Source organism: Scomber japonicus, chromosome 16, assembly GCF_027409825.1.
Source record: "Scomber japonicus isolate fScoJap1 chromosome 16, fScoJap1.pri, whole genome shotgun sequence".
Taxonomy (NCBI): domain Eukaryota; kingdom Metazoa; phylum Chordata; class Actinopteri; order Scombriformes; family Scombridae; genus Scomber; species Scomber japonicus.
The window spans coordinates 19430247-19457924 of NC_070593.1; the positions used below are offsets into that span (position 1 = coordinate 19430247).

At 40.3% G+C, this 27678-nt stretch overlaps 3 protein-coding genes across 4 annotated transcripts; 1 reads left to right on the plus strand and 2 right to left on the minus strand.

Annotated features, from left to right (window-relative positions):
- Nucleotides 1-462: 462 nt before the first annotated feature.
- mthfd1b (methylenetetrahydrofolate dehydrogenase (NADP+ dependent) 1b) lies at nucleotides 463-12252 on the minus strand. Of its 2 annotated transcripts, none has more exons than XM_053335256.1 (28): nucleotides 12056-12252; nucleotides 10062-10146; nucleotides 9720-9779; nucleotides 9579-9632; nucleotides 9342-9478; nucleotides 9119-9219; nucleotides 8883-9019; nucleotides 8332-8443; nucleotides 8100-8227; nucleotides 7646-7743; nucleotides 7251-7424; nucleotides 6417-6553; nucleotides 6260-6306; nucleotides 6063-6170; nucleotides 5902-5976; nucleotides 5719-5821; nucleotides 5544-5620; nucleotides 4723-4863; nucleotides 4569-4637; nucleotides 4289-4400; nucleotides 3966-4105; nucleotides 3532-3573; nucleotides 3207-3307; nucleotides 2471-2648; nucleotides 2161-2268; nucleotides 1866-2018; nucleotides 1277-1390; nucleotides 463-1177 (listed from the first exon to the last, which is right to left on the minus strand). In XM_053335256.1, the coding sequence occupies exons 1-27, from the start codon at nucleotides 12091-12093 to the stop codon at nucleotides 1301-1303; spliced, it is 2805 nt and encodes a 934-aa protein (XP_053191231.1). In that variant the 5' UTR covers nucleotides 12094-12252; the 3' UTR covers nucleotides 463-1177; nucleotides 1277-1300. The 2 variants fall into 2 exon arrangements, with proteins under 2 accessions (XP_053191231.1, XP_053191230.1); XM_053335255.1 differs by having other exon boundaries at nucleotides 463-1182; nucleotides 12056-12251.
- A 333-nt stretch (nucleotides 12253-12585) lies between these two features.
- Nucleotides 12586-15830, plus strand: c16h14orf28 (chromosome 16 C14orf28 homolog). Its single transcript, XM_053335731.1, has 5 exons — nucleotides 12586-12770; nucleotides 13051-13575; nucleotides 13767-13856; nucleotides 13943-14077; nucleotides 15647-15830. Exons 1-5 carry the CDS (start codon nucleotides 12685-12687, stop codon nucleotides 15828-15830), a joined length of 1020 nt encoding a protein of 339 aa, XP_053191706.1. The 5' UTR covers nucleotides 12586-12684.
- A 4421-nt stretch (nucleotides 15831-20251) lies between these two features.
- LOC128375386 (kelch-like protein 28) lies at nucleotides 20252-26975 on the minus strand. Its single transcript, XM_053335730.1, has 6 exons — nucleotides 26870-26975; nucleotides 25692-25952; nucleotides 24962-25599; nucleotides 24384-24827; nucleotides 22068-22276; nucleotides 20252-20426 (listed from the first exon to the last, which is right to left on the minus strand). The coding sequence occupies exons 2-6, from the start codon at nucleotides 25950-25952 to the stop codon at nucleotides 20263-20265; spliced, it is 1716 nt and encodes a 571-aa protein (XP_053191705.1). The 5' UTR covers nucleotides 26870-26975; the 3' UTR covers nucleotides 20252-20262.
- Nucleotides 26976-27678: the final 703 nt, after the last annotated feature.

Below are 27678 nucleotides of genomic sequence, written 5' to 3' on the forward strand. Positions count from 1 at the left end.
CACATAATACTGCATGTGGCACTTCTTCGAATGTGCCTCTGCCTGCTCAGACGCTCAACAGAGCTCTAACAGCAACATGGCTCACACGTTTCCATAGTGATGCAATGAGTGTCATGTTGTCAACCACCCCCACCCCCCACCCCCTACACAAAGACGGAAAGAGGATATTGATTAACAAAATATTAGACCATTGTGTCATCATGTGAAATGCAATTGAGAAACAATTTCATGATTAATTAGAAAATTTGATTTGGCATCAATTTCATTTCAAATCAGCAGGCATCACTCACCACTTATATCACCACAGATATACAGTAACTACATTTAATCTATCAAATGTCCTACCAAACATACTGATGATACCTGTAGAGTAAAAGGTGACTAAAGATTTTTTCTAAGAGCAGGGATAATAAATACAGTAGGAATACATGTTTTAGAAAAAGAGAGATTGAGAGATCGATGTGTGGGTTTCCATCAAGGAGATTTATTTGCCAGGAAAGTGAAAACCACTGATTTACAACATCATGACAATGCATTTTCACATCAGTGCTGATTGGCTCAAAGTTATACATGTTAGAAATATTTAATTAGGATTGATGACAGGGAAAAATCAGACATTTGACAGGTAATTAGACAAGATCACACAAAAAAAAAAATTACAAAACATTTTCTAAGGCAGCATTAATTTTGTGTTACGATTTATTTTATAACTGTGAATTTATCACAAAAGGCACAATTTATTCAGTTTATTACAAATGACAGTGGACTGAATTCAATGCTCCTGATGTAATGCACGCTAGTAGTTAATACATGAGTCCATATCTAAAACTTAAGAGTCATTTGGGGGTTCTGGGATGTAAAAACATAAACAGGGTCAGTGTTTTTGTGCAGCCAACAATGTAACTGAATGAAATTCAACAGGACACATAGTTTCCCCACTTGCCTTTCACAGCCTTTCACAGATTTGCAATGTCAGGATGATAAACAACTTTGTGACTAAGTTCCTTGATTTACCCATGAACAGCCTTCTGGGCAAAGAAAATCAATTATTTACAGATGTCAGTGGCTGAGTGAAAAAAACAACAACAAAACAAAAACAGCACCAGCAGATGATCCAGATCCAGTTATTATAGTAGTCCATCACATTTCATAAAGACTTGGTAGCTGGGCCTGCTCTCTAAACTGAGACAAAAGTAACAAAAAAGGTAACATATTAATAGTTATCGTACATTCCTGACAACTCCTGTGTGAGATTGATTTCTGAAAGTCTTCTTACCATGCTACAGAGCAGAGCCTTCTTTTAAAAGAGCCCGTTGACCTGCTCAGTCTCAGGATCCAGGTCAATGTCATAGAAACATGGCCTGGTGGGCAGACCAGGGATTGTGGGCATCTAAAGGAAGACACACAGGGACACATTATAGTGATTACAAATTACTGACAGTTAATGAAACAGCATGTGATGTAAATGTAGGCCTTTCATGCACTTATATACTGTACACATCTCTGGTGACATGGAGACTCATTTAACTATCATTGCGTTTAAATTAAGAAATAAGCCATCTCACCCTAAGTAATATTAGAACACACTACTAGTTTATTTCAACAGTAGCAGGTGAATCTCTAACAATCACAGATAGTGACAAATTACACAAAACATAAGAAAGCCAGTTGGGTTGAGTAGTACAAGTTGTGCTTTGTCTTTGTCAGTGGAATACATCCTGTAAGGATCACAGATGAATGTAGAAAGTCAAGTTGTGTGATGGTGCAGAGCAGTAAAGAGTCACCCCCTTGGCTATCAGAGATTAACAACCTGTGTCAATTCTGTGACAAGGAACTGTTTGTTCTATGCAATTAAAAACTCTTACCGTCCCAACCAGCGGGAAGAGAAAGCCAGCGCCTACACTAGCACGGATGTCTCTGATTGGCAAGACGAATCCTGTGGGGACTCCCTTCTTGTCTGCCTCGTGAGAGAGCGACAGGTGTGTTTTTGCCATGCACATTGGCAGATTGCCGAAACCCTGAAGGTAGACATGTAGATCAAAAAATAAATGTACTGGATCTTTTACAAACATTCGTTAATTACAATGACTTCAAGTGACAGCAGAAAGCAATAAGCAGGCCTAACAGGACAATGAGAAACGTATAGACTAGAAGACATACCTGTTTGGTGTAGAGCTCAACCTTGCGTTGGGCCTCCGGGAGAAGCTCAATATCATCAGCTCCGTAGATTTTCTGGGCGATGATTCGAATCTTATCAGCAATAGGGAGCTACAATGGAATTGGAAATATACACACGACCGTCAGTGTAATCCTTGCATGTACATGAACAGACAAAACCAGTACATGTGCAGTTCCTGATTTGAGTTTACATGAGGTTATTTGTAATTATCTTTAGATTATTATTATCTTAATGTAGATGGCCGATAGTATTATTGACAGTAAAGTTGTAGGTAAAGTTGAGGGCACGTACCTCCAAATCATAGAGGAACTTGAAGTTGTTGGGAGCCTCAGTGGCCCTCTGGACAGCCTGACCCAGGGCCACTGTGCCAGCTCCACCCTCGGCCCAGTGGGAGCAACGCACAGCATCAAAGGCCCCGGCAGCTTTGGCCACGCGGCAGACCAAATCCAGCTCAGCCTCGGTGTCAGCCCTGCAGGATGGGTCAACACAAGTGAAAGCGTGAGAGATAAACAGGGAGAATATTCCCATACATGAGGGTTGAAGGAAATAAACAGGCTTTTAAGAAAGCAGGAAGAGGTTATTTAAGGAGAATACACGAAGAACATGACAATGCATTTCTATCACTACTTTCTGCCTCATCTATTTATTCACACAATTTATTTCTGACTCAAACAAAGGAACTATTTTTGAGATACTGATGAATCAGTAAATGTTGCCATTCAGCATAATACATTCAAATATGTGAGAAAAATAATTAAAGAGAAAACTGATTCACAATCACAGAAAATTACCATTTAAACCTGCATTCATTGATTTTCTTGGGCCATTTGGAAGCACACCAAGCATTAAAAATGACATTGATTAATCATCTGTGGTTTGTCACTACAAATGGCCCGTTTTTATCCTTTGTTAATATAAAAACATGAATGAATGCCACTTTAAGTGGAATACATTTCTCTTTATCGTCATTTGTGGTTGTGGTTGTCTTTTTAGTCCATTTGCTACCATGTCATCATCCTTCACTTACTTGAAACCATTGACGGCAACCACCACAGGCACGCCAAAGTGTTTTGCATTCTCTATCTGCTTCCTCATGTTGCTGCAACCCTTCTCCAGCAGCTCCAGGTTCTACACGTAGGTACGCAAACACACTTTTAGATTCTAATTCTGAGTCCACAGAAAAGTTTTATGTTTATGTTTAATGTTCACTGCATGCTTAAACACACACAAAGCTGTTAAACTTGAGTTGCTGTTCTGTGCTACATGTAATGCACATTCGACCAAATGTTAATCAGCAGCTAATCAATCAACAAAAAATTGTAATTTTTTGACACATGGCTCTTCTTCATTACCTCCTCGATATATTCCTTAGGCAGTGGCATCCCGGCAGTCACCTGAGCAAAAAATAATAAGTACAAGAGTGAGCTCATCAAATCTTACACAACCAAGACCATTCATATGTTTTTTCCTCAATTGTTTGCTTCAGGATTATTAAGAAGCAGTGTGAAAATAGGACAGTATGAATAAGTTATATGCTCTGTGACATCCACTCAGCAGGAAATGAAATTACACTCCCAGCAGTGCAATGTCATTCACTGCAGGATATGCACAGGAAGAATTTATTGTGATTGTGTGAATGCTGATGTTCAGAATTTACAGTGGGGAAATGTGAAAGAAATGTAGAATCACACATTTATGCAAAACCTAAGTGTTTTTCCCCTCATATGAAAGTCTCTTAAGTAATTATCTTGTCATTAGGAAGTAGTGGAAAACTTGAAAAGCTCACAACTGGTCCTCCTCCGTGCATCTTCAGGGCTCGGACAGTGGCCACCAACACCACCACATGGGGTCTCAGGCCTGAGTAGCGGCACTTGATGTTGAAGAACTTCTCCATGCCAATGTCAGCGCCAAAGCCAGCCTCTGTCACTGTATGGCACAATCAACAACAGTTGTGAGACAGAATCACAGCTTTAATATTACTCACAATCAACACATACAATACAAGCCAATTATTAACTGTAGCACTGCAATGCTAGCCCAGGCACAAATAAATAAACATCACTAAAATAAAAAAGGTACCATTAAGCCATTTTTTTCAACTCTACTCACCTACAAAACCCTCGGGTCCAACAAGCTTCAAAGCAATTTTATCAGCTAGGATGGAGGAGTTGCCATGGGCGATGTTGGCGAAGGGGCCCGCATGGACAAAAACAGGAGTTCCCTGTGGATTTAGATGACTTAAATGTGACACAATGTAATTTCTCTAGGGTACACATAGGTTTGGGTAACAAAAGATTGAGAGAAAATTAAAACTTTGACTAAAAGCTAAATGTGTTTGCTTGCAACAACAACAGCAAACTTTGGAGCATGTATGTTGAATTTAACTAACCTCCAGAGTCTGCATCAGGTTTGGCTTGATGGCATCTTTCATTAGCACAGCCAGAGCACCACACACACCCTGTAAAGACAAACATTTTATTGCACAGACAGCTTCATTGCAAGTGGAACAACATATACAGTTTATGAGTCCTTAGAGCACTGACCAGATCCTCAGTGGTGATGGGCTGTCCACCGCGGCTGGTGGCCACGACCATCTTGGCGAGACGCTGACGCATGTCCTCCAGGCTGCTGGTCAGGGCGAGCACTGCCATGATTTCACTGGCCACTGTGATGTCAAACTGGGCCTGGAAGACAAGGAGGACACCACAAAGTTATATTCCTTCATAAGTTAAAGAATAGTTGCTCATGTTAGGCCTTGGCAATATCTTCATATTATATCCACACTGTGATATGAGACTAGATATCATCTTTGGATATTGCAACACTGTGATATGTCTTACGTGTTTTCTTTTCTTCGTTTTATAGGCTGCATTACAGTAAAATGATGTACTTTCCTGAACTAACCAGACCAGTTTTAGCTGTTCTATTATTTATCTTTATCCAAATTACTGATATTTATATAATCAAAAAATGTGCAAATATTTTGTGAAAGCACCAGTAGTTATCACTACAATATTGTCATTATCAGTATCTATATCTATATTGAGATATTTGGTCAAAAATGTGATATTTGATTTTGTCCATATAACCCAGCCCTAATTTATATTGTGTCATTATAGTAACAGAAGCAAAAGTTCTGTAGAAGTTTGCAGCAAACTCCTCAAATTTCTGTCTGGTTCCTTATTTTAATGCAATACTTAAACTAACTTAGAGCTGAATTTTTGTGTTATTATAGCATCTTTCAAATGTTGTCAATTGTCACAGTGTGTTTTTGATGTACCACTGGTGGGCGCCAAAGTTAGATATTGACTATGGTGTACATGTAACTGACTAAGGAAACAACTTTGTGGATCTTTTCTGTTACCTCTCTAGTATATCCCTTTTCAGTAGGCGACTGGCCAATTGTGATCTTCCTCAGGAATCGATCATTGGTATCCAACACTGAAATGGCACACAACAAAAATATTTTATAAAACATAAACAAAGCCTGATCGATATACTCACATACGTACAGCAGATCTACAGCAGATGTTCCCTACCTCTCTGCCAGGTGACAGAGCTTGGCTCAATGTCCAGACGGGCAAAGCGGGTGATCTCTTCCTCAGTCAAAGTAGCAGGATCTGTCTTCTCTATTCCCAGTTTCTTAAAAAGTAGAAAAATCTAAATGTCAGAGGTGCTCTGTACCATAGATTGCGAGTTGAGTCAAACCTATAATCACTTACTTTTAGTCTGTTGATCTGGACGGGGGAGAACTTCCTCTGTCCTCCACTAAGAGGAACCAATCGATTGTACAGAGCCTAAAGATGTACACAGAGGCTGATCATGATTAGCTTGTAAAAAGTGTAATTTTTTTAAGAAACTGCTGACAAAAGAGAGTAGTCACCTTGTCAGTTTGTGTGGTCTCATGGAACATGCGGGCGTCGATGGCAGCAGCCACCAAGTTGTTGGCAGCCGTGATGGCGTGAATGTCACCAGTGAGATGGAGGTTGAACTAAAATAAACCCACTTGTTACTTCAATGCAAATCTTTGTATTTTAATAATGACAGTATAGTGTCTAACTTGAACCAGCAGTGTAGTACCTCTTCCATTGGAATGACTTGAGAATATCCACCTCCTGCAGCACCACCTGCAGACACAAAAAATATATAATGAAGATACATATACCAGTACAGACCTAAAGTTTAGATTACAGCAGTTTGTAATATGTGTATCCTGTCACTGAGTGTACATTTTTACCTTTAATGCCGAAGGTCGGTCCCTGTGAAGGCTGTCGGACACAAGCGAACACGTTGAGCTTCATGTGGGCTCCAAGTGCCTGGACCAGGCCGATGGTAGTGGTGCTCTTTCCCTCCCCCAGAGGAGTGGGTGTGATGCTGCAGACAGATTCTTGTCTTTACTGCACATATTTACTAGTAGGGCCCAAAATGTGGTACTAGATGTGTAACTTAAACTGAGTATGTGGTGAGAGGTACACAAAATGGTCTTTTGCAATTTTGAGTTCTGGTGGATGACAAATAAGAAAACTTGACCACTCTATAACATGACTGAACAATAAGAAAACAATGGTTACATGATTCTGGCTCAGTATTATTCGTCTGAGTGCTACTATTAGTATTATTAGTAGTATTTAACAGCTAGTGTGAAAACAAATCCTATTGAATAATCAAATTATTTGAATGGAGTTGACCTGCAAGATAAAATTTTGTGAGAAATGATCTGCACCATTATTAGTAATCTGTGCCATTAATTGGAAACACCTAATTGTTTATCCTAATCACTTTAAACTAATTTCTTTGTTACACTGTGATTCTTTTGAAAGAGAAGAAACAATGCTATTAAAATGTTTCCAAGAAATAAGCAACTGACTTATTTAAATGCATTGTGTAATAACATTACTCCTGGTAAGTAATTTTTGTATCTCAAACAGTTGTTGGCAGGTCAGAAAAATAATTTCACACACTATTAGTATATTATTAACTTAGGACAAAGTCTAAAATGTAGGGAACAACCAAAAAAAACAAACACTCAGTAAAACAAACAGTACACTAGATAAATGTGCTGACAGCATACCCAGTGACCACCACATATTTGCCATCCGGTTGGCTCTGGAGGCGTTTCATGATGTTGAGTTGGACCTTGGCCTTGGTTTTGCCAAAGAGCTCCACCTCATCAGAGAGCAGGCCTACCTCCTTTGCTAGCCGGCCAATGTGCTTGGGCACACAGGAACGAGAAATCACGATGTCACTGTTGGAATAACACAAAATCACTATTTCATCTGAGCAAAGGAGCTAAGAGCATGGACTGTAAAACAAAGATTACATAGCAATTTTCCTAACGTGACGCAAAGAATAAAACCAGCTCCTCTCGCATGTTTGTTATTGAATTTAACAAACCTTTCATGAGAAGTTAAATGTGCACACTACTAAGAGAGGGGGAATGTGATGCAGGAGGCAGACGAGACAGACCTTGGCACAGGCTTCTGGAGATTGAGTTTGGTGTACGAAATGTTCCATTTCCCTGGTTGATGGCTTTCCAGGAAACGCTTTGCACTCAGTACTGTGTTCTACACACACACACACACGCACACACACCAGATTACATGTAACAAAAAGAAGAGTCAATTGTTAACCATACAACTCCCACCTAACATACTTATGCTAGCACTGAAAATACAAACTAAAAAGGATAGTTCATTTGCAATTAAAATGTTGTTATTAGAACATTGCAGTAAATCAAGACACAAAAGCATCTGCAAGAGCAGGTATGTCCTATGTCCTGCAGGTTCAATTAACAGTTTTTAAAATAACACTGATGAAGCTTGTCTGATGATCACTGTGCCATATTCAACAAGTACCTGACACTGTCAGGGAAATGAATACTAAGGTGATGTAAAGTTCAGGATTCTCAAATGGACCTTACCCCCATCAGCATGGCCACAGTCATGGGTCCCACACCACCAGGCACTGGGGTGATAAAGCCAGCCTGCTCCTTAGCTGAAGCATATTCAACATCACCCACCACCCGCTTCCCACTCGGTTTAGTCGCATCTGGATGACACATAGAGAAAATTTGAGATAAATAACAGACAATTACATATGAAAAAACTACTGGAAAAAGACTAAAATTGATGAAAAAGTGAGAAGAAGCAAACCTGGAACATGGTTAATGCCACAGTCGATGACCACTGATCCCTTCTTGATCCACTCTCCTTTTACCATCTCTGCTTTCCCAATGCCAACAACTAGAATATCTGCTTTGCCCACCTGGACAAAAACAACAATGGACATGAGTGAATTCTTACTGAAAAAGACAATGTCACAGATTCTGTGCTTGGCAGATATTACTTCTTACAAGACTAAATAGCAATGGCCTAAATATCATACATGCTATTATAGTTTCTACCACTTGGGGGCTGCAAAGCTCTATAACATATGTCCTCACTAACCCGTTGTTTATGGAGCATGTGGAAAAGTTTAATCAATAATGTCTGCTAATTTGTCAGTATATTCAACAGATGGATTGGTTTATGATTTACTACATTATCATGAATATGTTCCAGCTGATTTTGTACACTCAAAGCATAGAGTTGTGCGAGTCCCAATATTTGAGGAGCTGATACTTGCTTTATAGAGAAATGTTGAGAGCTGGTTGCTTGCAAAATGACACAAACCAGATAAGTGGTTAAAGTATAAACGTTTGTACCTCCCCGGGTAGATCAGCGGTTTTAGAGTGACAGGTGGTGACAGTGGCGTGGTTCCACAGCAGCAGGTCGTGCATCGGTGCTCCCACAATTTTGCTGCGACCAATAACCACCGCTCTCTTCCCTGCCACAGACACACCTGTAGAGAAGCAGTTGATGCATTCAGACCATATTCAAAAAGCACAGACTCATTGTACTTGGCGATGCAGCTTTGAAGATATCAAATTGTTGTGTTTACCAGTCTGTCTGATCAGTTCCATGCAGCCATTTGGCGTGCAGGGGATGAAGCAATCGCCCAGGTCTCCACGAGACAGCTTCCCTGCATTTATGCTGGTGAGTCTGTAAATGGACCAAAACACACAAGAGACTTAAAGGAGGTAGAGAGACACATCAGCTAGATTCAAAAGAGGTGTAAGCAAACCCTTCAAATGAAGCTGATCCTTAGCTTATGTCTTTCTTACCCATCTACATCCTTCTCTGGGGCCACTGCGTTGGTGACCTTCTCTGTGTCGATCTTGTGGACTGAGTCTAAGGGCAGCTGGACGATGAGGCCATGGATAGATGAGTTCTCATTCACCTCTGTGATGCTGTGAAGAATCTACAGTCAAACAGACAGATGCATTTACACTTTCAGGTACACATAGTTTGTCATTTACTGTGTTCTTCTAGTTTAAAAAAAAAAAAATCAACTTCCTCACCTCCTCCTCTGTTGCAGTCTTGGGAAGTCTCATATGTGTGGCATTTATTCCAATCTGTACACAAAAAGATTAGAACTTAGAAGTGACTGCAAACAGTTTATAGTAGAGGTTAAGTGAAGATCAGAAAAATATTTTGTTTACTTCTGCTGCAGCCTTCAACTTCATGCTGATGTAGAGATTTGAATCATCACGGTCTCCAACCTGCAAAGACCAATAGCATCACCTTGCCTGCCTGTATTACAGACATGTGTCCAAAATGGAGACTATAGTAGACACTACTAGTAGTAAACATTTATAAATCCTGTATGCATGCAACAACACACAATGGTGCAAAGTAAAGGACACACAGTAAAACCAAAACCTTACCTGCCGACCATCTCCAGGGGCAAGCCATGAGAAATGGCAAAATAAGCCAATATGAAACACCCAAAAATGTGTTTTTACCCTTTTACATGATTCCCAAACTTCACAACTTGCTCTCACCTGTAAGACCACCAGACCAGGTCTGAAGTTGGGGTCCTGCTGCTTCATCTGCTCAACTTCATTCTTCAAGCGCTGCCTCACCTGCCTGAGAAAACACAACAACAGAATAAAGTTTTAAATCTCTGTGCAGTGACTGTTGTACCACACATGCAGTATTACTGCATGGAAAATGCTAGGACCATATGGTATTAACACCAGAGGTCCAACCTGTTCCATTTCCTTGTAGTGGTTACAGATTTTATGCACATGCCATCTGGCTATCTCTATTGTTAAATTGGTAATCATTTTCTAGTCCTCAGTCATCAATCCTGGCTCCAAATGTAAAGCCAGTCCATCACAATCATTCCAGGAAAAACATCTTATCATTGGTCTTTGTCTTTGTTTTATCTTTATGTGATTAATGTTTGGGTGAATGGGAAACATTCCAATATTTTGTGTTGAACAGATAAGCCACAACTGAACAAATCAAAGAAAGAACAGGCAGCAGTGACCCTGAATTAACTGGACTTTAGCTCAGAGCAATTAAAAGAAAACTGAAGATCCATCATGTGTGCCTGCCTGACAAAAGCAATAACCTGATTGCATTTGTTTTGTATTGTTTTAACACAATAGCCCACATATCTAATCTACTTTGTTGATCTTGTCCACTGCGGATGAGAATGGGAGCTGGGTCACTCAAAAAGATGTAATGCTCGACTGTTGTTTAAATCCTACAAAAGTGATTTAGATTGGGCTTGCAGTGTCTCTGTGCATCACGTGAACTTAGAAATACACCCATGTGATTTCTATTGATTATAGTTGCATGACACAATGGTGTGACTCCAATTTGAGCTACCTTTCAAGCAACCTCAGTGTTTTTTGCCCAAGTGATCCTGCACAAAAGAGCTATCTCAAAACATATATATATAGCCATACAATGATTACATTTTGCATTATAACAAGAATCTTAATCACAATGACAACTGAACAGCCTTTGATACTGGTTACTGATCAACCAAGGCCATACTCCTATAAAGAAGGCTTACATTAAATATTAATAACTGAAGTCGTTGTCCTTTGATTTTTATACTCCTGTATCTTTAAAGGTCACGTGTCCAGCACAGTCAATGGCATACAAGCTTCAGAGATAATTAATATAAATCCTCCAACTGAAGGTACTACAAATCTGTGCAGGGGCTGTACAACCCCTTTGTGTTGCATGAAATAATTACCTAATGAGTTCTGTGAGGGGCAGTTAACAGGGTGCAGGCTGTCATGTCTTGTGACAGACACATGCAACTAAATATCCTGCACTTTGTTGAATTCAGTCAAACTTTGAACTTATAAAAACACAATTTGCAGATTGTACTCAAATGTTAAAATAATGACACAAGGAGGATCTTTAAACAGACAAGTTTTAGTTTTCTGACTATCATTCCTGGTGTTTGTCAACCTCACAATCTGAGTTTACTTGAGGGCAACAGGACAAAGATCATATCACAAATACTTACATAATACTGCAGGGTTTGCAATCACTCATGCCGCAATAATTGAAATCTAATGGATTCCCCCCACATTGCTTACAGTAACTCAGAAATTAGTATTGTACATTTATTCATATTATTTATTCTAACCAACATAATTGCCAGGAAACAAATATCACATGCACCTGTGATTTCTCAGCTGATCTATCTAATATTCATCTAATATTAACCTGGACAATTGTTGGCACACTTCATTCACGTGGCCAGCACCATGTACAATCAATTCATACTAAGTTATTATCAAAAGTCTTCCTGCTGCCTGCACCGGGAAGAGCACTCCCCTGAAATATACAGCTGCATGTAAAATGTGCAGAAGACTGACAGATTGCACAAAAGTTGCTTTAAACTAACTCAGTTGACTAGTTAGCTGCCTAGTTAGCCAGCACAGAGATCAATGCTTCAGGCTGGTTGCGTCTATCTGAATATCTGTGCACATTCATAAAACGTGTTGAATACAATCTTACTACTTACGCTGAAACCTCTTTCCCGCTTATGATTTGAGCTGGCATCTTTGGGCCTGACAGTCTGCGTTCAAATGGTGTTCGTCCCTGCTGCACACTCAGTACCTGACAACAAGAGAGAGTCCGCAGTAGTCACCAAAAACTGAAGTTTATTCAATAACCCGTGAGAAGTTCAAGGGGTGTTGGCGTAGGCTGAATTCACAAATACAGCACTGACGCAAAAAATTGTCGTGTTAACTTTCAGGAATAGCTACAGATGTAGAACGTAGCCTCGCGAGTGGGCATTACGACGGAGAAGGGTGGGACTATCTGCAAACTGTCAGCCCTGAAAACCAATAATATACCTTCTGTAACGCGCTAGTAGAATCTCTCCACCAATAGAATCCCCGCTCTTCTTCGACACCCACAAGGGGTGGGGATTAGCGGGTCTCCAGTTGACGCAATTACGCTATGAGTCAGCAGGTGGCAGCACGTACGCACATCTTAGCTTCTCTGTCAAAAAAACAAATAACAGCAGTACCCAGATGGGCTCAACTTATTTACGCTGTCATTTACAAATTCGCCAGAAAGTGCTAGAAAATACTATTATTAGTAGTTAGCTTTAAGTCCGTTGTGAGACATGAAGAAACACAGAGAGCAATGGAGAGTAGATTCTGCGTTTTGAACGACACTGAAGACCTCCAAACGCAAATCTCAAACACTCAGAACAATTTCCACTTCGACAGGTAAATGAATACCAGGTGCTTATTTACCCTATGAAGCTAGCAGGCATTTAGTGCTCTGTCTATTTCCTGGAGAACATTTATACCGTTTGCGTCCTTTTGCGTGGCTTATTTTGCTCCTGTAAGCTAACTCACAGGCATTTGAATAGCCTCTGTTAACGTAGTGCTAAAGTAGCTGTCTCTCAAACTGGATGTACACGGGAGTCCAGTCCAAATCCTAAACCTCACTCACACTCAGATCAACTCAGTCTAGTCCTTGACTGACTTATGCATGTCTCTTCAGGTCTAAGACACTGTTTGAGGAAATCCGTGCCTCCATCAACAACAATGACGAAGAGGACCGCTCCTTTTGGAGGCCTGTGCTTCCATGGGGTGGCGTCTTTACCATCAAGGCAGGACGGAAGGCTATATCATGCACCCCTCTGTACGTTAAAATCAACCTGAAAAACACCTGCACGATCGATGGCTTTCTCATGATCCTGTATGTTATCCTTCGGGACAACCAGGGCTTTCCCCAGGAGTTGGCTGTCTTTCTAGGCAAGCACTTTGTAGAGCATTTCCTCTACCTGATGGACTCATGTGACTACACCACGGTGAAGATGCTGTGGATCTGGAGCAGGATGTCTAAACGCCAGTACCGCTCTGCGATCCACCAGGCAGCACTGGAGATTGACCTGTTTGGCAATGAACATGAAAACTTCACAGAGAACCTGGAAAACCTCATGTCCTCTATACAAGAGAGTCTGTGCACCAACTGGAGCTGTCCATCCCGCTTCCAGGCATTCATCAAGACTACAATAAACATCAGGTACATTGCACCCAAGCTATGTAATATCCTGTTTCCTTGTCAACATTAGCAAAGTATCATGATAACTTACAGATGTCTTCAGCTAGTATATTCCAGTTTTGTACTGTGCTGTAAGAATGCCATTCCTCTTTTTATTAACCAATTGTTAAAACAAGTAGACTTATTTTATCATGTCTTTTTTTTCTCTCCAGCCCTCCTCATGAGCTGCCTCACAGACACCCTATTCAGTCAGCTGTGGATGGGTTCTTCTGCCCTAAGCTCCTACTCTGCACAGAACTGGGGTGAGATGTAAAAAGGATGTTCATCAATGATTAATTCAGTTCAGGGTCATTCCACTTCCTTGACAAATGGATTATTTCCGTAACAGGTGTGATGGCCTAAGAGAGTTCTCTCAGAGGGTTTTCTGCAACGGACCCCCACCCTTTGTCATTCTAAACATGCAACAGTGGAAGTCAGAGGAACTGTCCTACGTCCCTTACCATCTAGCCCTCTGCCAGCACAGGTGAGAAGCTTCCACAGTGGATAGATCCCAATTCCCTCATTTGATTTTTCCTTGCTCGAACTGGAAGTTGTTCCGGTCCACAATCATTGAGGCTGTCTCACTGCGCTAATTTTTGCTCTGAGGAGCCATGAGAGAGGATACATAAAAGCAGCCTTTGTGGATGTCTTGTACTGGCTGACACGCCCCCTTATTGGATAGTCAGCAGTCAGATTGGAGATCAGACTGCTCTGATTCATCACAACATCATTGCAGTTTTGTATTGGAGTGGATGGACAGATAATGGATCACCCCCAAGTTTTATATTTTGTTTTCTGATTCATCTCTTTGTTAAACACAGTGCATCTGCATTAATTGTTCCCATATATTGAATGTACAGTATATTTAATCAGAAAAAACTTGCTTCATTTAGAATAAGCTTTTTCTCTTCTCATGATCTGTTATTTCCCCCATTAACTTTCTTTATGGATAAAATTAAACTAATGGAGAGTAGAATAATTTCCGGTGTTTAAAAGACACCATTATTATATATAATTAAATACAAGAGTGGAAAAGGACGAGAGGGGTTAGGGGTTATTTATAGAAATGTAGGAAGTGGAGCAGTTGAAATGTACTGCAGTTGAACCAGTAGAAATGGTTCATGTGCCTCTGAGCAGTACAAATACAGGATGCAGGTTTTTATTTATGGCCAGAGAAGTGTCAGTCAGTCTGTCAGTGATAACTGTGCACCTTTTTTTTAGTATTAGCACTGTGCACATGTGCATCAAACTCTGTCAAAAGCCAAGACAACAGTTTAAGCTGACTGACAGCTGATCCAGCTGTGATCAGCACCGCCCTAACCAGAAACAGACATCTCTAGACTACACATGACACTTCAAAGGAAAAGACGTTTAATCGCTTCCCTCACTTGCGTCTTTTCCTTGTCTCACCTTGTATCTTTAGTGGGATGAACACAAGACGCAAGTGAGGGAAATATGGATGCAATGAATGGAACTGAGATGCCCCCAGTATGTTTTCTTTGGTTTGGCACACAGTAGCAGGCTTTGGTCACACGGGGGTGCAAGTCACATTCATATTTCCTCTGCACTGACCAGCAATATTATGTCTTTGTGTATGGTCATTATATTAAAACATAATGAAAAACTCACAAGTGAAGTTTGGCCTGGTTTTCAAGTCAAAGCCTTAATAAAAGGACTAAAAGTGCTTCTGTTTTTCTTGGTCTCAGCTGTTGTGTTATGTGTGTACAAACTGGATGATAGAGACATAACTGAGGCAGGAAAACAATGTTGGTAGTTTAAGTGATACAAGCAGGATTACTTTCTCCATATCAGTCAAGAAAAATGAGATAGCAGTTTCTTGCTGCTGACTTTACATCACCAATACGATGCAGTGAAGTTTTTTCTAATAATTATGCTGTAAAAAAACAACAACAAAAAAAACTACTTTCAATTAGCTGCAAAGTAACTGAGAATGATTAATTTTATATTTTCATATAAAATGTTTTTTTCACTAGTGTTAACACTCTGGCTTACAGCATAAAGAAAATTGTATTAATAACTTTCTTCCCCACAGGTACTTACTAGAGGGCGCCACACTCTTCAACAGGGAGGAGCATCACTACTCTGCAGCCTTCCAGATAGACGGCTGCTGGATGCACTATGATGGTCTGAGAAGTGACAATCTGATCCTGTTACATAAGCCACCGGAGCTCCTGCTGCTGTCCTCTCTGGTCTACATCCGTGCCTCCGACAAGTGAACTCGTCTTATCTTAACTGGACATAGTGATGAACTAGAGTCACAACAAGCACAAGAGTGAAAGTGTTCATCCTTTCCTTCCTCTGATTATTTTTCATGACCATGTGGCATTACTTAATGTAACCATGTTTCTCTTCCTATTAGGATTTTTAATTAATTTGCATCAGCAATTGCGTCTTTTTGTTAGCTTTAAGAGTGCTGAGTGACACGCTCCATTCCACCTGAATGCTTGCAGAAAAGCTTACTGTGCAAAATGAAAATTACTTATTTCTGGGCATGCTTGGAATCCAAGAATATAATGGACTATAATAGTTCTGGGTTGATATGCATAGTTGACAATACCAGTGGATCACTCTAAGTATAAGCATAAATAGCTGGTGCATTTGCTATAGAGCAGCCTTTTACAGATCGGTGATGGGGTTAACATTGACTGTGACATTTCTGTCCAAATCAAAAACATTTCTGCATATCAACCCTTTCCTGAAATTAAACTGGTGCTTTTTCTATTTACACTGTGGTTTGAGGATAAGATCCAAATATACAATGTCAAAGTCCTTTTTCTTTGTTAAATTGTAAGTAAGCATTTAATCTAATGAGTCAGTGTTAAACTACACAATCCTTAAATGATATAAATGTTCAAGGCAGTGTGTAATATGTCTTTTCTTACACAAGAAGTATAAATGTTACCTGTTGGGTAAACTTCCAAACTGATAAATTCAAGCATTTATAAACTCATCATAATCCAACACAGAAATATGTAAACTTACAAGTTATGTTGTAATAGTTTTTAAGTCAAAGAATATCACACAGTGCCTCTGCCAAGGAGAGTTTGAAAATGAATCCTCTTGAGTCCTTGATCACGTTTCTAATTGCTGTTTTCTATGCAGACACTGTCTTTAAATGCAAATACAAATACATTTTGGAGTATACTTGTACTGATTTATTTTGTTGCACTTGTGCATTGCATGGACGAGTATAACAAGAGTCACATAAGAGCAGACGGTACCTTTTAAGGCAGGCATTTATTTTAAACTGGGTACAACTGCACCACACAAACTGACTAAAATGTATGTAAAATGTCTTCAATCAAAACATGATAAAATGTGAAAAGCTACTGTTTCTACACCTAAGGTTATCTTGTACTTCCAGTATTATTCCACAAGATATAAAATTCAAGATCATTACCTCACTCCAGACACACGATGGGAAATGTAAAAGAAGCAGAGTGGTAATTTGGCTAACATTGACATCAGTTTCAAAGGATTTTCTTTCAGACACAAACATTAGAGTGGCAGTCCATTCCAGACCAGGTGGTAGTCAGCCATCAGCTTTCTTTGAACAAGCACTTTGGTGAGAGTGGTGGCAAAAACATGACATTGTTTAGGCCATAATAAAAATGCGTACAAACTCAGTTTTAACATCCCTTCTTTTTGCAGGTTTCACGTTTGCAGATTTTCATCAGCCTCTCTCCAAAATTAATTAAAGTAGTAGTTAGTATACACATCAGAAATCATGACATTATACATAACATTGGTGCTAGGTGAAACATGCCAGCAGCACATAATCACGCCTGCATGATTTGTGCTGTGGCTGTAATAAAGTGATCAACAAAATCTATCACGATAGACTCAAAACAGAAAACAGGAACTAGCCAACAACAACAAAAAAATCTGACTAGGTTAAAGAACATGAAGAATACAAATTAGACTTATAAATACAAAAAAAAAAAAAAAAAAAAACTCATTCACATCTTTCGAAAATAAAATACATATTTGCAGAATCGCTTTGAGTTCCTATTATTTGTGTTATTCATTCAAAATGAACAGTAAATCAATCAGGATGTTGATGCAAACAATGTGCAACAAACGATGTCTCACCAGTGACACCCTGACCAATTAGCAAGGCAAATGTTATTAAAGTTCTCATCTATAGTAATGGTTCGGGCAGAAGTAATGCTCAGTCATCGTTTTACAAACACATCAAGCTTTAAGTACAAAGGAAATGTCTAGTGTTTTAAAGTACAAGACTTCTATGTGGTGAAAAAAACGGTACAGTTCAAATTTGGCCATTCTTGAGTAAATTGTGAACCATTCATTTAAATTTGCCCTAATTAAACATATATGCTCTGTAAAAACAAAACCTGACATGCACAACAACATGACAACACAAGATACCTTGTAGAATGAGGAAAAGTCAATGGTACCATTTGATGTTTCATTACCACATTACCGGCCAACAGTGTGAATCAACAGACATGCCATGTGGGGTTCTGTTACAGCAATATGAAATGCCTTGGCTTTTTAAAGAGACAAACACAAAACATAGTCATCCACATAGGGAACGTAAGTCTTATTGCGTTATCTAAATGCTATTAGCCTAAATTAAAATATATGTACAACTTACAATACGTATCAAATAGTTTGGTAACGTCAATGCAGAGCTTGGTTAAAGTTCCCGCTTGTGTGCAAACATCAGCACACAAAGCAGCTCAAACTAGACTTGGAACATGAACAGTGATTCAACCAGACGTAACACACCTAGCTTTTCCTAGTCTAGTGGCCCCTCTATTGCTGTGCGTTGTTTTCACCCAGGGGAGCACTCAAGAGTCTATAGGTCTGGTTTCTGTCTCAGGACACAGGACTGGTGACAGTGGCAACATGGCCTGAGTTGGCTAGACGAGCCCTTAGTGCTTCCTCCATCTCCATACGAAAGCATGGAAGAATGTAATGCTCGTCCATTAGCAGTAAGGATGAGAAGAGAATCTTTAAACTGTGGCACAAGAGCGATGCGGTTTCTAGCACTGGGGAAGTGGGGGTGATGTTTTGGCACTTCACAAGATGTGAACAGTTCACCTGATCATGCAAACAAGACCTTGGCCACATGAGGATTTAATGTTTGTTGGTGAGCCAAAGAGCGAGTGTCAGACACACTTGTTCATAGGCAAGAGTGACACTGTAGGGGGCAACAGGCACTGAGACAATGACAAAGCATACCTGCAACAGGGCCAGTATGTCAGAGCAGCCAGTGTTTGTGGCATCTCTTAGGAGAGGGGAAATTAACTAAAAACCAAGCAGACCTCTAATCTAGCCTTTTACAAAATTATGGAGGACAGATGTTTGTGGTTATCCAACCACAGAATTCCCTCTCAGTAGGACTTTGTTTTATTGCAAGGTGGTGGGGGCGGGGGCGATTTTACGCATTTTAATTAACATAAATCAAACAACTAACATCTAACGCGGTAATGTAGCAGAGGCTAAACAGAGATTGACCTAATTGTATGAGGCAACACAGACAAACAGCCGAATCCTGAATCCTAAATATAGCACCAGTTGGTATTGTATACAGACCAAAGGGTGAAAAGAGGGCCACGGTCAATTTCAACAGTTGTGAAGAGTAGCAAGTGCATGACCTGACCTTAGGTAGATGTAACAGAAGCTATAACATGTTTTTTTTTTAAATGGCTCCTAGAATGAAGCAGAGATTAGTGGCAAACAATCTCAGGAGAATTTGTCATTCCCCTCTATGTTGTCCCTTGGAATCAAACTACTCACACACATCCGCATACACACACACACACCCACACACACCCACACACGCACACGCACACACTAGTGACCCAGTGCAGTAAAACATTTACAGGCAATGCACTACAAGATATATTCATATCTATATATTTCTTTTAGACTATTTACAAGAGAGAAAAAGGCAGCCCTTTTTGAGAAAATATAAAGATTCCAACTTTTCTCTTTTTTGTGAAGCACTGATTTTGATGCAGAACTCCTGTGTCGCTGAGCCCGAGCGTCAGTTCTGCACGCAGACACGAAACAAAACAAACAATCCTATTCGACATGCACGTACCTCTCGAGCATACACACGGACATACACACTACATGGCCAACAACCACATTTTCATACAAATACACAAGCAAACTGCAGTGTTCTACAAAATTTGAACACGGTTCTAGTTGCAGCAGGGAAATTAAAAAAAGATTTACGTGTTAAACACAATTAATGGCATTAAGGAAAACAAAAAACTATGTCTGCTAACATAACACAGATTTTTGAAACAAAAGTGACAATTTTCTCCCACAATCCTCTAGGAAATGGCTCAGAGTCCTCATTGTGGTCCAGCAGCAGTAGAGCGGTCGTCTCTTCGTGCCTGTGACAACAGCTGTCCGATCATCTTCCTCTTTTCTGCGCAAAAACGCAGCTCTTCTTCATCTCTGCAGCCATGTCTGTGGTCCCCCTCTACCAGCCAGCTAGCCCGGCACATCCATCCACCCAGCAGGCTACTTCTCCTCTGGTGTTCGCGTTGGTGTGCAGCGCTCCTTTGCACCTGGAGGATGAATGTGAGGAAGGAGGAGGAGACAACAAAAAAGAAAAGTTTTTGTGTCTAAGTTCTCTTATTGGGTCCTAGCTGGCGGGGCCAAAGGTCAAAGGGCAGTCAGACCAAAATTACAACGGCAATACATCATGCCACTCGAGTCCAACCAGCTGTCTGAGATAGGGTCATAGCGCTGGACAGTGTTCAGGTAGGATGACCCAGAGTGACCTCCCACCACGTAGAGGTAGTTGTCCACAATGGCAGAGCCCACACCTGCAAGACAAATGTATCATAGTCATGTGATCAATTACAAGCTTAACTAACTTTTTTGGGTGCTTTTTTGTTAGACACAATAACCACAAGTTAAAATAATATAGTGTCAAAAAATGTCAGTGATTAATAGAAAACCACACTGTTAAATTATTGAATAGATTAAGAATTATTAACTGACAACACAGGAGCTGAGGGGGCGGTGATGTAAACTGTCCATACATGTACTGTGGTTTGGGTGTAGTACTGGGTTAAATCACTAGGTGGGGTCTCTGATTAATGATGGAGTTACAGATGTGTGTGTTCACCCCCTCTAGGGACTGCACACATGGAAAAAACAAGCATCCCTCTCCACTTCTCTCCATAGATGAAAATGTAATTGCTTGGCACTGTGTACTGTGTTAGTGAGCTAGCTAACTCCCCAGCTGGAATGAATTGTGACTCCTACAATATAAAAAGCGGACAGTGAAAACCCCAACCACTTGTTTGACAGCTGCCCTTTTGACTGGCTATCCTGAGCTTGGATGGGAGTATGAGACAATGGTTGAGACATGTTATTTATACTACGTAACACAGCACAATATACTAAATATTATATGAGATGCAGTTTGTTTTCTTAAAGCAGAGCTACTCTGATGTCAAACAGATTTAATGTTATTGTATTTTAATTAAATGTTACTGTAGCCTCAGTATGTTGTGCAGCTGTGAGATGAAGGAAAAAATAAACAAGAACTAATGGACTGAATTTGGTGGGCAGATTAACATTAAGAGATTGATCATTATTAGGGCTGGGTATCATTAAAAAAAATGATGATGATACCAGTACCAATCCAAGTACCCTGGATGGATGGAACCACTCCTCCACATCTAAATGATTTGATTTTTTCACAAATGCATTTTGAAAGTCTTCAAATGATCGACATTTATTAATTGAAGAACACTTGTGTTGATCGGCTGTGAGAAAGTCCATACAAATAGTCATATTTTCTAGCTCTGGGTGCAAAAAGGATCAGCTGCAGGTATCGTTTGACAGGAGATGCTTGGATAGTACTTGTTAACGATTTATTTCGGTTGATATCTTAAAAAGGTACGAGTACCAATACTCAGCCCTAATCATGGTTCACTGCTCAAGTACTAGGATTTTATAGCAATTATGGGCCACAGCAGTAGTTTTAACACACTGTCATTATAGAATAAGGTGTGCTGCCATCGTTTTTTCACATAAATAATAAACTGAGGTTTGTTTACACGTCCAATGTCTAGTAAAGAAAATGTCTTGACAGTGAATCCCTACTATAGAACTTGCATACACAAGCAACTTCTGCTTTCTCCTCAAGTCCTCACATGATACTTTTATGTGATTGCAACCTTTTGTCTTTAAAATTATTCTGATGACAAAGGTTTTTGTTTATAGAAAATGTCATCTAGGTGAAAGCTGTAGTATCATATCATTATTGCAGTCAGCCTCATTTTCAAAGGGTAATCAGCCTGCACTACTGTCTGCACCACAGCACCTTTTTGAATACTACCAAAGATTGCCTATGTCAAAATTATAAATCCTACAAATAGGGGCTGTAATACAGATTTCAATTTTAAATTTAATTTTTTCAAATCACATAATTTCTAGGCACAATGTAAACTCACCAGTGCGCGGTTCGTTCATTGGTCGACAGGCTGTCCACTGGTTCTGATGCGGGTCATACCTCTCAATGCTGGAGAGGTGAGAAACTCCGTTATGTCCACCCACCACAAATATGAAGCCGAGCATGACTCCGACTCCAAAGTTGATCCTCTTATCTGCCATGGGGGCTACCATTTCCCAGGCATCCTTGCTGGGGTCGTACCGCTCCACACTGTGTTTACATAAAAAACACATAAAAGTTAACAAGACTTGTCATGTTATCAGCTCTGTGCAACTGTACTTCGGACACCGCAATACGTGCTAAATGCTAAACATCAACATGCTATCAATGACAATTGCTGCTGTTACGCAGGTATAATGTACTCTATGTTCATCAATCAGTGTGTTAGCTTAACAATATTTACCAATTAGCCATAAAGAAAAAGAACTGCACGGGTTGATGGGAATATCATTAGTTATATTATTTATAAGTTATAATGTTGAACTGATGGTGGAGCTACATGAAAAGTCAGAAGGACTCACTAAAGTCATAACAATTCATCCTGAAGGAGACATGAATGTGTGTGTGCCAAATTACATGATTATCTATTCAGAAGATGTTGAGACAATCGCTATTAAACCATAAATGTGAACCTCATGCTGACACTACAGGAAAATTCAGGGGATCACCATTGACATTAGCGTTCCTATTTTGGGGACCATTAATATCTGTACAGGATTTTATGGCAATACATCATCATAAATTGTTGAGATATTCCAAAGTGGTGTACCAACCGACAGGCCAACACTGCCATCCATGTCGCTAGCAAGGCTTAATAAATATATAAATACAAATAAATTACAAATCTCAATAATCTCAACACTGGTTGTACAAAATCCTGACAATATTTTTGCTTATTTTGATATGTTTGATTCTGAAACAGCTCATTGCTGCTGTCAGAGTGTCCTGAAATGCACCGACAAGAGTTTTTAAATAGTTCCTTCTCACAACTTCATCATCACATGCCAAAAAACCATGTCCATATTCTAGCCATCCATTTTACAGTCAGAGTATGAACATATCCATAATCAAACTACCTTACTGCTGCCAGACTAAAATGTTTGGGAAGTGATTAAGTAGTGCTGCCTGTTCACTACCTGTTTAATAGTAAAGTACTTTAGACTGCAATCCCTTAGCAAACCTCCAGCTTAACACAATATTCAATATCAAGCCTCTAAAAGTAAATTTTTATAAAAAAAATAAAAATAAAAAACACACACAAAAAAAAGGTACAACTTGAGTATACTGAAACCAATGTCTGTCTAGAAAATGTCAGAAGTATTAAATTTCAGAAGTAGTTCAAATTGTTAATAGGGTACAGCATCCAAAACCAGCAGTGAGCTCCTTCAATATATCAATTTCAGGATGGAAATCCTGCTGTAAAACAGGTCAAATGAAACTACTCAACAGTCAATGGAACACCGGCAATTTGTTTTGCAGTACGCAAGGACAAATGAGCCATAAGCCACTAGGGGGGTCAGTCCCTGAAGATTCTCTGTCCAAACACATTCTCCTGAGGGGTTTTGGGAGTCAAGGAAACAAGCAACAGAGACACTGCTCTCCAGAGATCCACAGCAACAACAGAGGTCTTAACCAGCAGCACACAGGCACTCTCTCTCTCTCTCTCTCTCTCTCACTCTCTCTGAAACTTCAGCTACCACTTCTATTATGACTCCTCTTCACTCATTAACAGGCCACTGGCCATTTTCTCAGCAACACTTGATATCCTTCACTCGATTGCCAGTTCTATTAAATAACTAACAGAACCTTGAGAGACACTTTCAGGTTAGGGCTAGAAGCATTTCGGTGGGATTTTTTATATAAAAAAGGTGTGGTAGAGCACCGGGACGTTATGTTACTGATGTCAAATGTCATCTGTAGGAACAAAGAAAGGTTAGGTGCATGTTTTGATCCTATGTGGCTTTCTGTAGTCTCAGAGGGAGTGGTTACAGTTGAGGTAAAAGAGGAGTACCATAACATACATCAACAATCAAAGGAACAGCTATAAAGGAGGTATGCAAGTGATCAATGAGTAGTTAATTATCAGGTCATAAACTCAACAGCATTCAATGTTTAATGTATGTTTGAGATGTATGTTTTCTTTGTTTCATCATTTCAAATCAAAATTGAGATTCCTTCAAGTTTTGGCCATTAGTATTGTAGTTAAATTAGTGCTGGAAAAATGACCATGCCTAATTTTGGGTGTCTCATATTACAAAAAGAGATAATAGATGTCCACATAACAACAGTAAAGATCCTAACCACTCAGTTGTAGTACCTGTTCATGTGGGCTGGGCCATAACCTCCAATAGCGTACACCATGCCATCCAGCACAGCAGTGGCAAAGCAACTGCGGGACTTTGTCATAGGTGCCACGGGCTGCCACTCCTTCAACTTGGGGACATATTTCTCCACCGACTGGAGGTAATACTGGCCATCGTAGCCTCCCAGGGCGTACAGCTCTCCAGCCAAGACCACCACCCCAAGTGTGCTGCGGCACTCTGCCATACGCTCCACTGAGGACCAAGTGTTGCTTTCCGGGTCCCAGCTCTCCACCGTGCTCTCGTGTCTCCTGTAGCTAATGCCTTGTCTCATGTGTGTAGCAATGCCTCCCACCACATACACCTTGTGGTCTAGCACTGCCACTCCAAACTCATATCTGGGTACACTGAGAGGGGCCAGTCCTATCCACGAATCTGTCTGAGGGAAATACATTTCCATGCTGCAAGACAAAGAAGAAAGGGATTAATAAATATGGTTGTTTTTAAATAAATACAGAGCATGAAAAAAAGACAAAGACAATACAGTAGTTTGGAATGTTGCTTTAAGCTATTATCAACTTAATTTTAGCATTACCTTTCTAATGTGGCAAAGAGTCCAGCCTTGCCTCCTACTGCAAGCAGCACCTTTGGGGCACACCTGGGCCGTGCAGACAACACAGTCTGATAGGAGAGCCGGTGTTCAGGCATAAAATGATATTTGAGGGCCTCGTTGAGCAGGTGCTTGCACGCATGGTCATCTCGTATAAGGTGGTTTGCTTCATATAGGCGAGTGAGAAATTTGACGCTGAGAAGTGGAAGGCGTACACAGTGCAGCAGCTGCGCTAGATGTTGCTGTCTCTCAGTTACATCATATTTGATCCATGACTCCAGGGCGTAAAATACAGTCTCCTCTGTGACCACCTTAAGGCAGTCATTGGACACAATTTCATCCAACTCAGCCCTTGTTAGTTCAAAAAACTCCTCTGTCTGACAAACTTCCTCAAAGTTCTCACAGATGAACTTAGTTGCAGCCAGGCACAGGTCATGACAGCCATATGTCTCTGCAAAGCGGGAGATCCCTATACAGTTCCCAGCATCCAGCTGGCTCTCTAAGAAGGAACAGCACTCCTTGAGTACTAACTTGACTTGGAGTAAGTTGGCAGCTGGTAACAGAGATTCCACCGTTTCCTGGGAAATAAATACTGTGCCAGTGTAGGCATATTCAACGATGGCCTAGAGGAGAGAAAGTAGAAGTGTCATATGAACAAAAACTATGGTACAGCAGTTAATCAGTATACTTAATGTCTGCTGGCTCAATGCCTTACCTGCAAGGCAGTTTCGTCGATACACTGGAATTCAACCTCAGAGGTCTCTTTTTCTGAGAGGTTACCTGTGAACATGGCCTTGAAGTATGGACTGATGCTGGCCAGCACTACTTTGTGGGCATGGATCTTGGCATCACCCACACGAAGGACAATGTCACATAGTTCGTGATCCTGCCGCAAGAGCTGGAGGCCTTGCAGCAGCTGCTCAGAGTGAGGCCGTGTGAGACTGGCAAACATATAGGACTGGTCCTGCTGGTCCATCTGAGAGCAGGAATCCAAATATCAGTGCAATGTTGACATTTTGTAAATGCTAAAGCATCAGTCAAAGTCACTTATTAACTGACATGTGACCAACAACCAATGGAAATACTATAAATCCAGGAAATAAAAGACCTGTCATTTTAACCATGAAACAACAAGCCAGTAAAGTAAACTACATGCAGTAGGTCTGTGCAACATTACGTAAACACAGGAAGCGTACGGACATATGCCTGGGCAGTAGTAGTGGGTTAAAGGCTATTTTGGTGTAATCCAGCAATTATGCAGAGCCGTTCTGTTAGCAGTCTACTACATGGCAAGCTACAGAAGCATGATCTTCTTAATCCACTGCTAACGCTGCATCAAGTTAACCAACCATACTGGCTAGAAAGCATACACATCTTAAGGTTAGCCTCAAGCTAATTGCCCAAAAAGCTGCTGCGCGGTTGTGCTTTTTTGACGTTCAGTCACAATAACAATCACTGTTAGTATGTTGACAGGGGCCTCGGATTGATTTGTGAACGGAGGAAATGGCCAGATCAGAACTCGCTAGCTACCTCTTTAGCTTCACATCAGCGGATAGCTACTGTGCTAGCTAGCACACTGTAATGCCCACTAACGGATGAATTTTCTATAAACATCCTCTCCGCTCATCCATCCTATTCGCATTAACATCTATCCAAACATACATGACACTGTTGTATCGTCAAACAATCCTGGTTTTCCAGCAAATACTCACCACCTATTTTTGTGTCATTGCACTGCAGTCAAGCGCAGGTTAGCTGCTAAAAATAAACACGGTTACTGTGGCTAGCTGCATCATTGATTGATATACAGTAACATGGCTGACAGGTACGAAACGTGACGCTATAGCTTGCTTTCAGATACTATATTTATACCTTTAAACGTGGAAAACAAACCTGTAACTTATGGTCCGTCTGGTGTGCCGCTGTAATGAGTAATTTTGCAGTGGCGGAGTTCAGCAGGAGACGAGTGGGAACCCCGGGCGGCTATCAGGAAAACAACCTAGTGCCAACCAAAGCCAGCCACAGAGCTACAGATGAGCTCTTATAAGCACAGAGCAGCAGCAGCAGCAGCACACCTACGTCCGCTGTCGTCAAAGGGAGAAGGTTTTCACTACTGTTTACTAGGAAGAGTCACATTTGTTCGCCAAGTAGCAAGTAACAAGGAATTCAATTCGGTCAAGATGTCAACAGAAAAAAAAGCAGTTAACATGAACATGAAACAATAAACACAAATATAACTGTGTAAAAAGGAGAGAGAGGGGCAATCATTTACAAAGATTCTGTGGACTATGTGCAAACATGTTGACATGATTTTAGAAAAAAGAAAAATATAAATAGAGGTATAAAGACTATGTGAAACTCAAAAAAAGATGTTTTATTCTGCTAAGCAATCACATAGCCTCACTTTGCAACACTGGAGAGAGTCGCTTCTCGTGCATTATGGCTGCTGTGGAAGAAGTGATAAAATGACCTGGAGGAGGGAGGACAGGGTAATATTAATAAAAAAAACTCAGATGCTCTCGACATTATAAAGTCGCAAATTTGTAAGAAAAAAAATGCATGCAAATACTTTTTATACTTTTATTTATATTGTTTTTTACATGTTGACATGATTAAAAAACAGTGTAAAAATAATATAAATAAAAGTTTTGCATCTGTAAGGTCTGGATGCAAATGCTCTCCCTTCCTTCTCCTCCCTTGTT

Bases quoted from the DNA above. Each gene is read 5' to 3' on its own strand.
- mthfd1b (XM_053335256.1), bottom strand. From the start codon at position 12,093: ATGCCAGCTCAAATCATAAGCGGGAAAGAGGTTTCAGC. The intron at 9,780-10,061 runs GTGAGAGCAAGT...TGGTCTTTGCAG, and splicing joins CTGGTCTGGTGGTCTTACAG to GTTGGAGACCGTGATGATTC. The intron at 5,822-5,901 runs GTAAGTGATTAT...CTACTTTTTAAG, and splicing joins TCCAGATCAACAGACTAAAA to AAACTGGGAATAGAGAAGAC.
- LOC128375386 (XM_053335730.1), bottom strand. From the start codon at position 25,952: ATGGACCAGCAGGACCAGTCCTATATGTTTGCCAGTCTCACACGGCCT. The intron at 25,600-25,691 runs GTAAGGCATTGA...TCTCTCCTCTAG, and splicing joins TCGACGAAACTGCCTTGCAG to GCCATCGTTGAATATGCCTA. The intron at 22,277-24,383 runs GTACTACAACTG...ATGTAAACACAG, and splicing joins GGCCCAGCCCACATGAACAG to TGTGGAGCGGTACGACCCCA.
- c16h14orf28 (XM_053335731.1), top strand. From the start codon at position 12,685: ATGGAGAGTAGATTCTGCGTTTTGAACGACACTGAAGACCTCCAAACG. The intron at 13,576-13,766 runs GTACATTGCACC...TTTTCTCTCCAG, and splicing joins AAGACTACAATAAACATCAG to CCCTCCTCATGAGCTGCCTC. The intron at 13,857-13,942 runs GTGAGATGTAAA...TTTCCGTAACAG, and splicing joins CTACTCTGCACAGAACTGGG to GTGTGATGGCCTAAGAGAGT.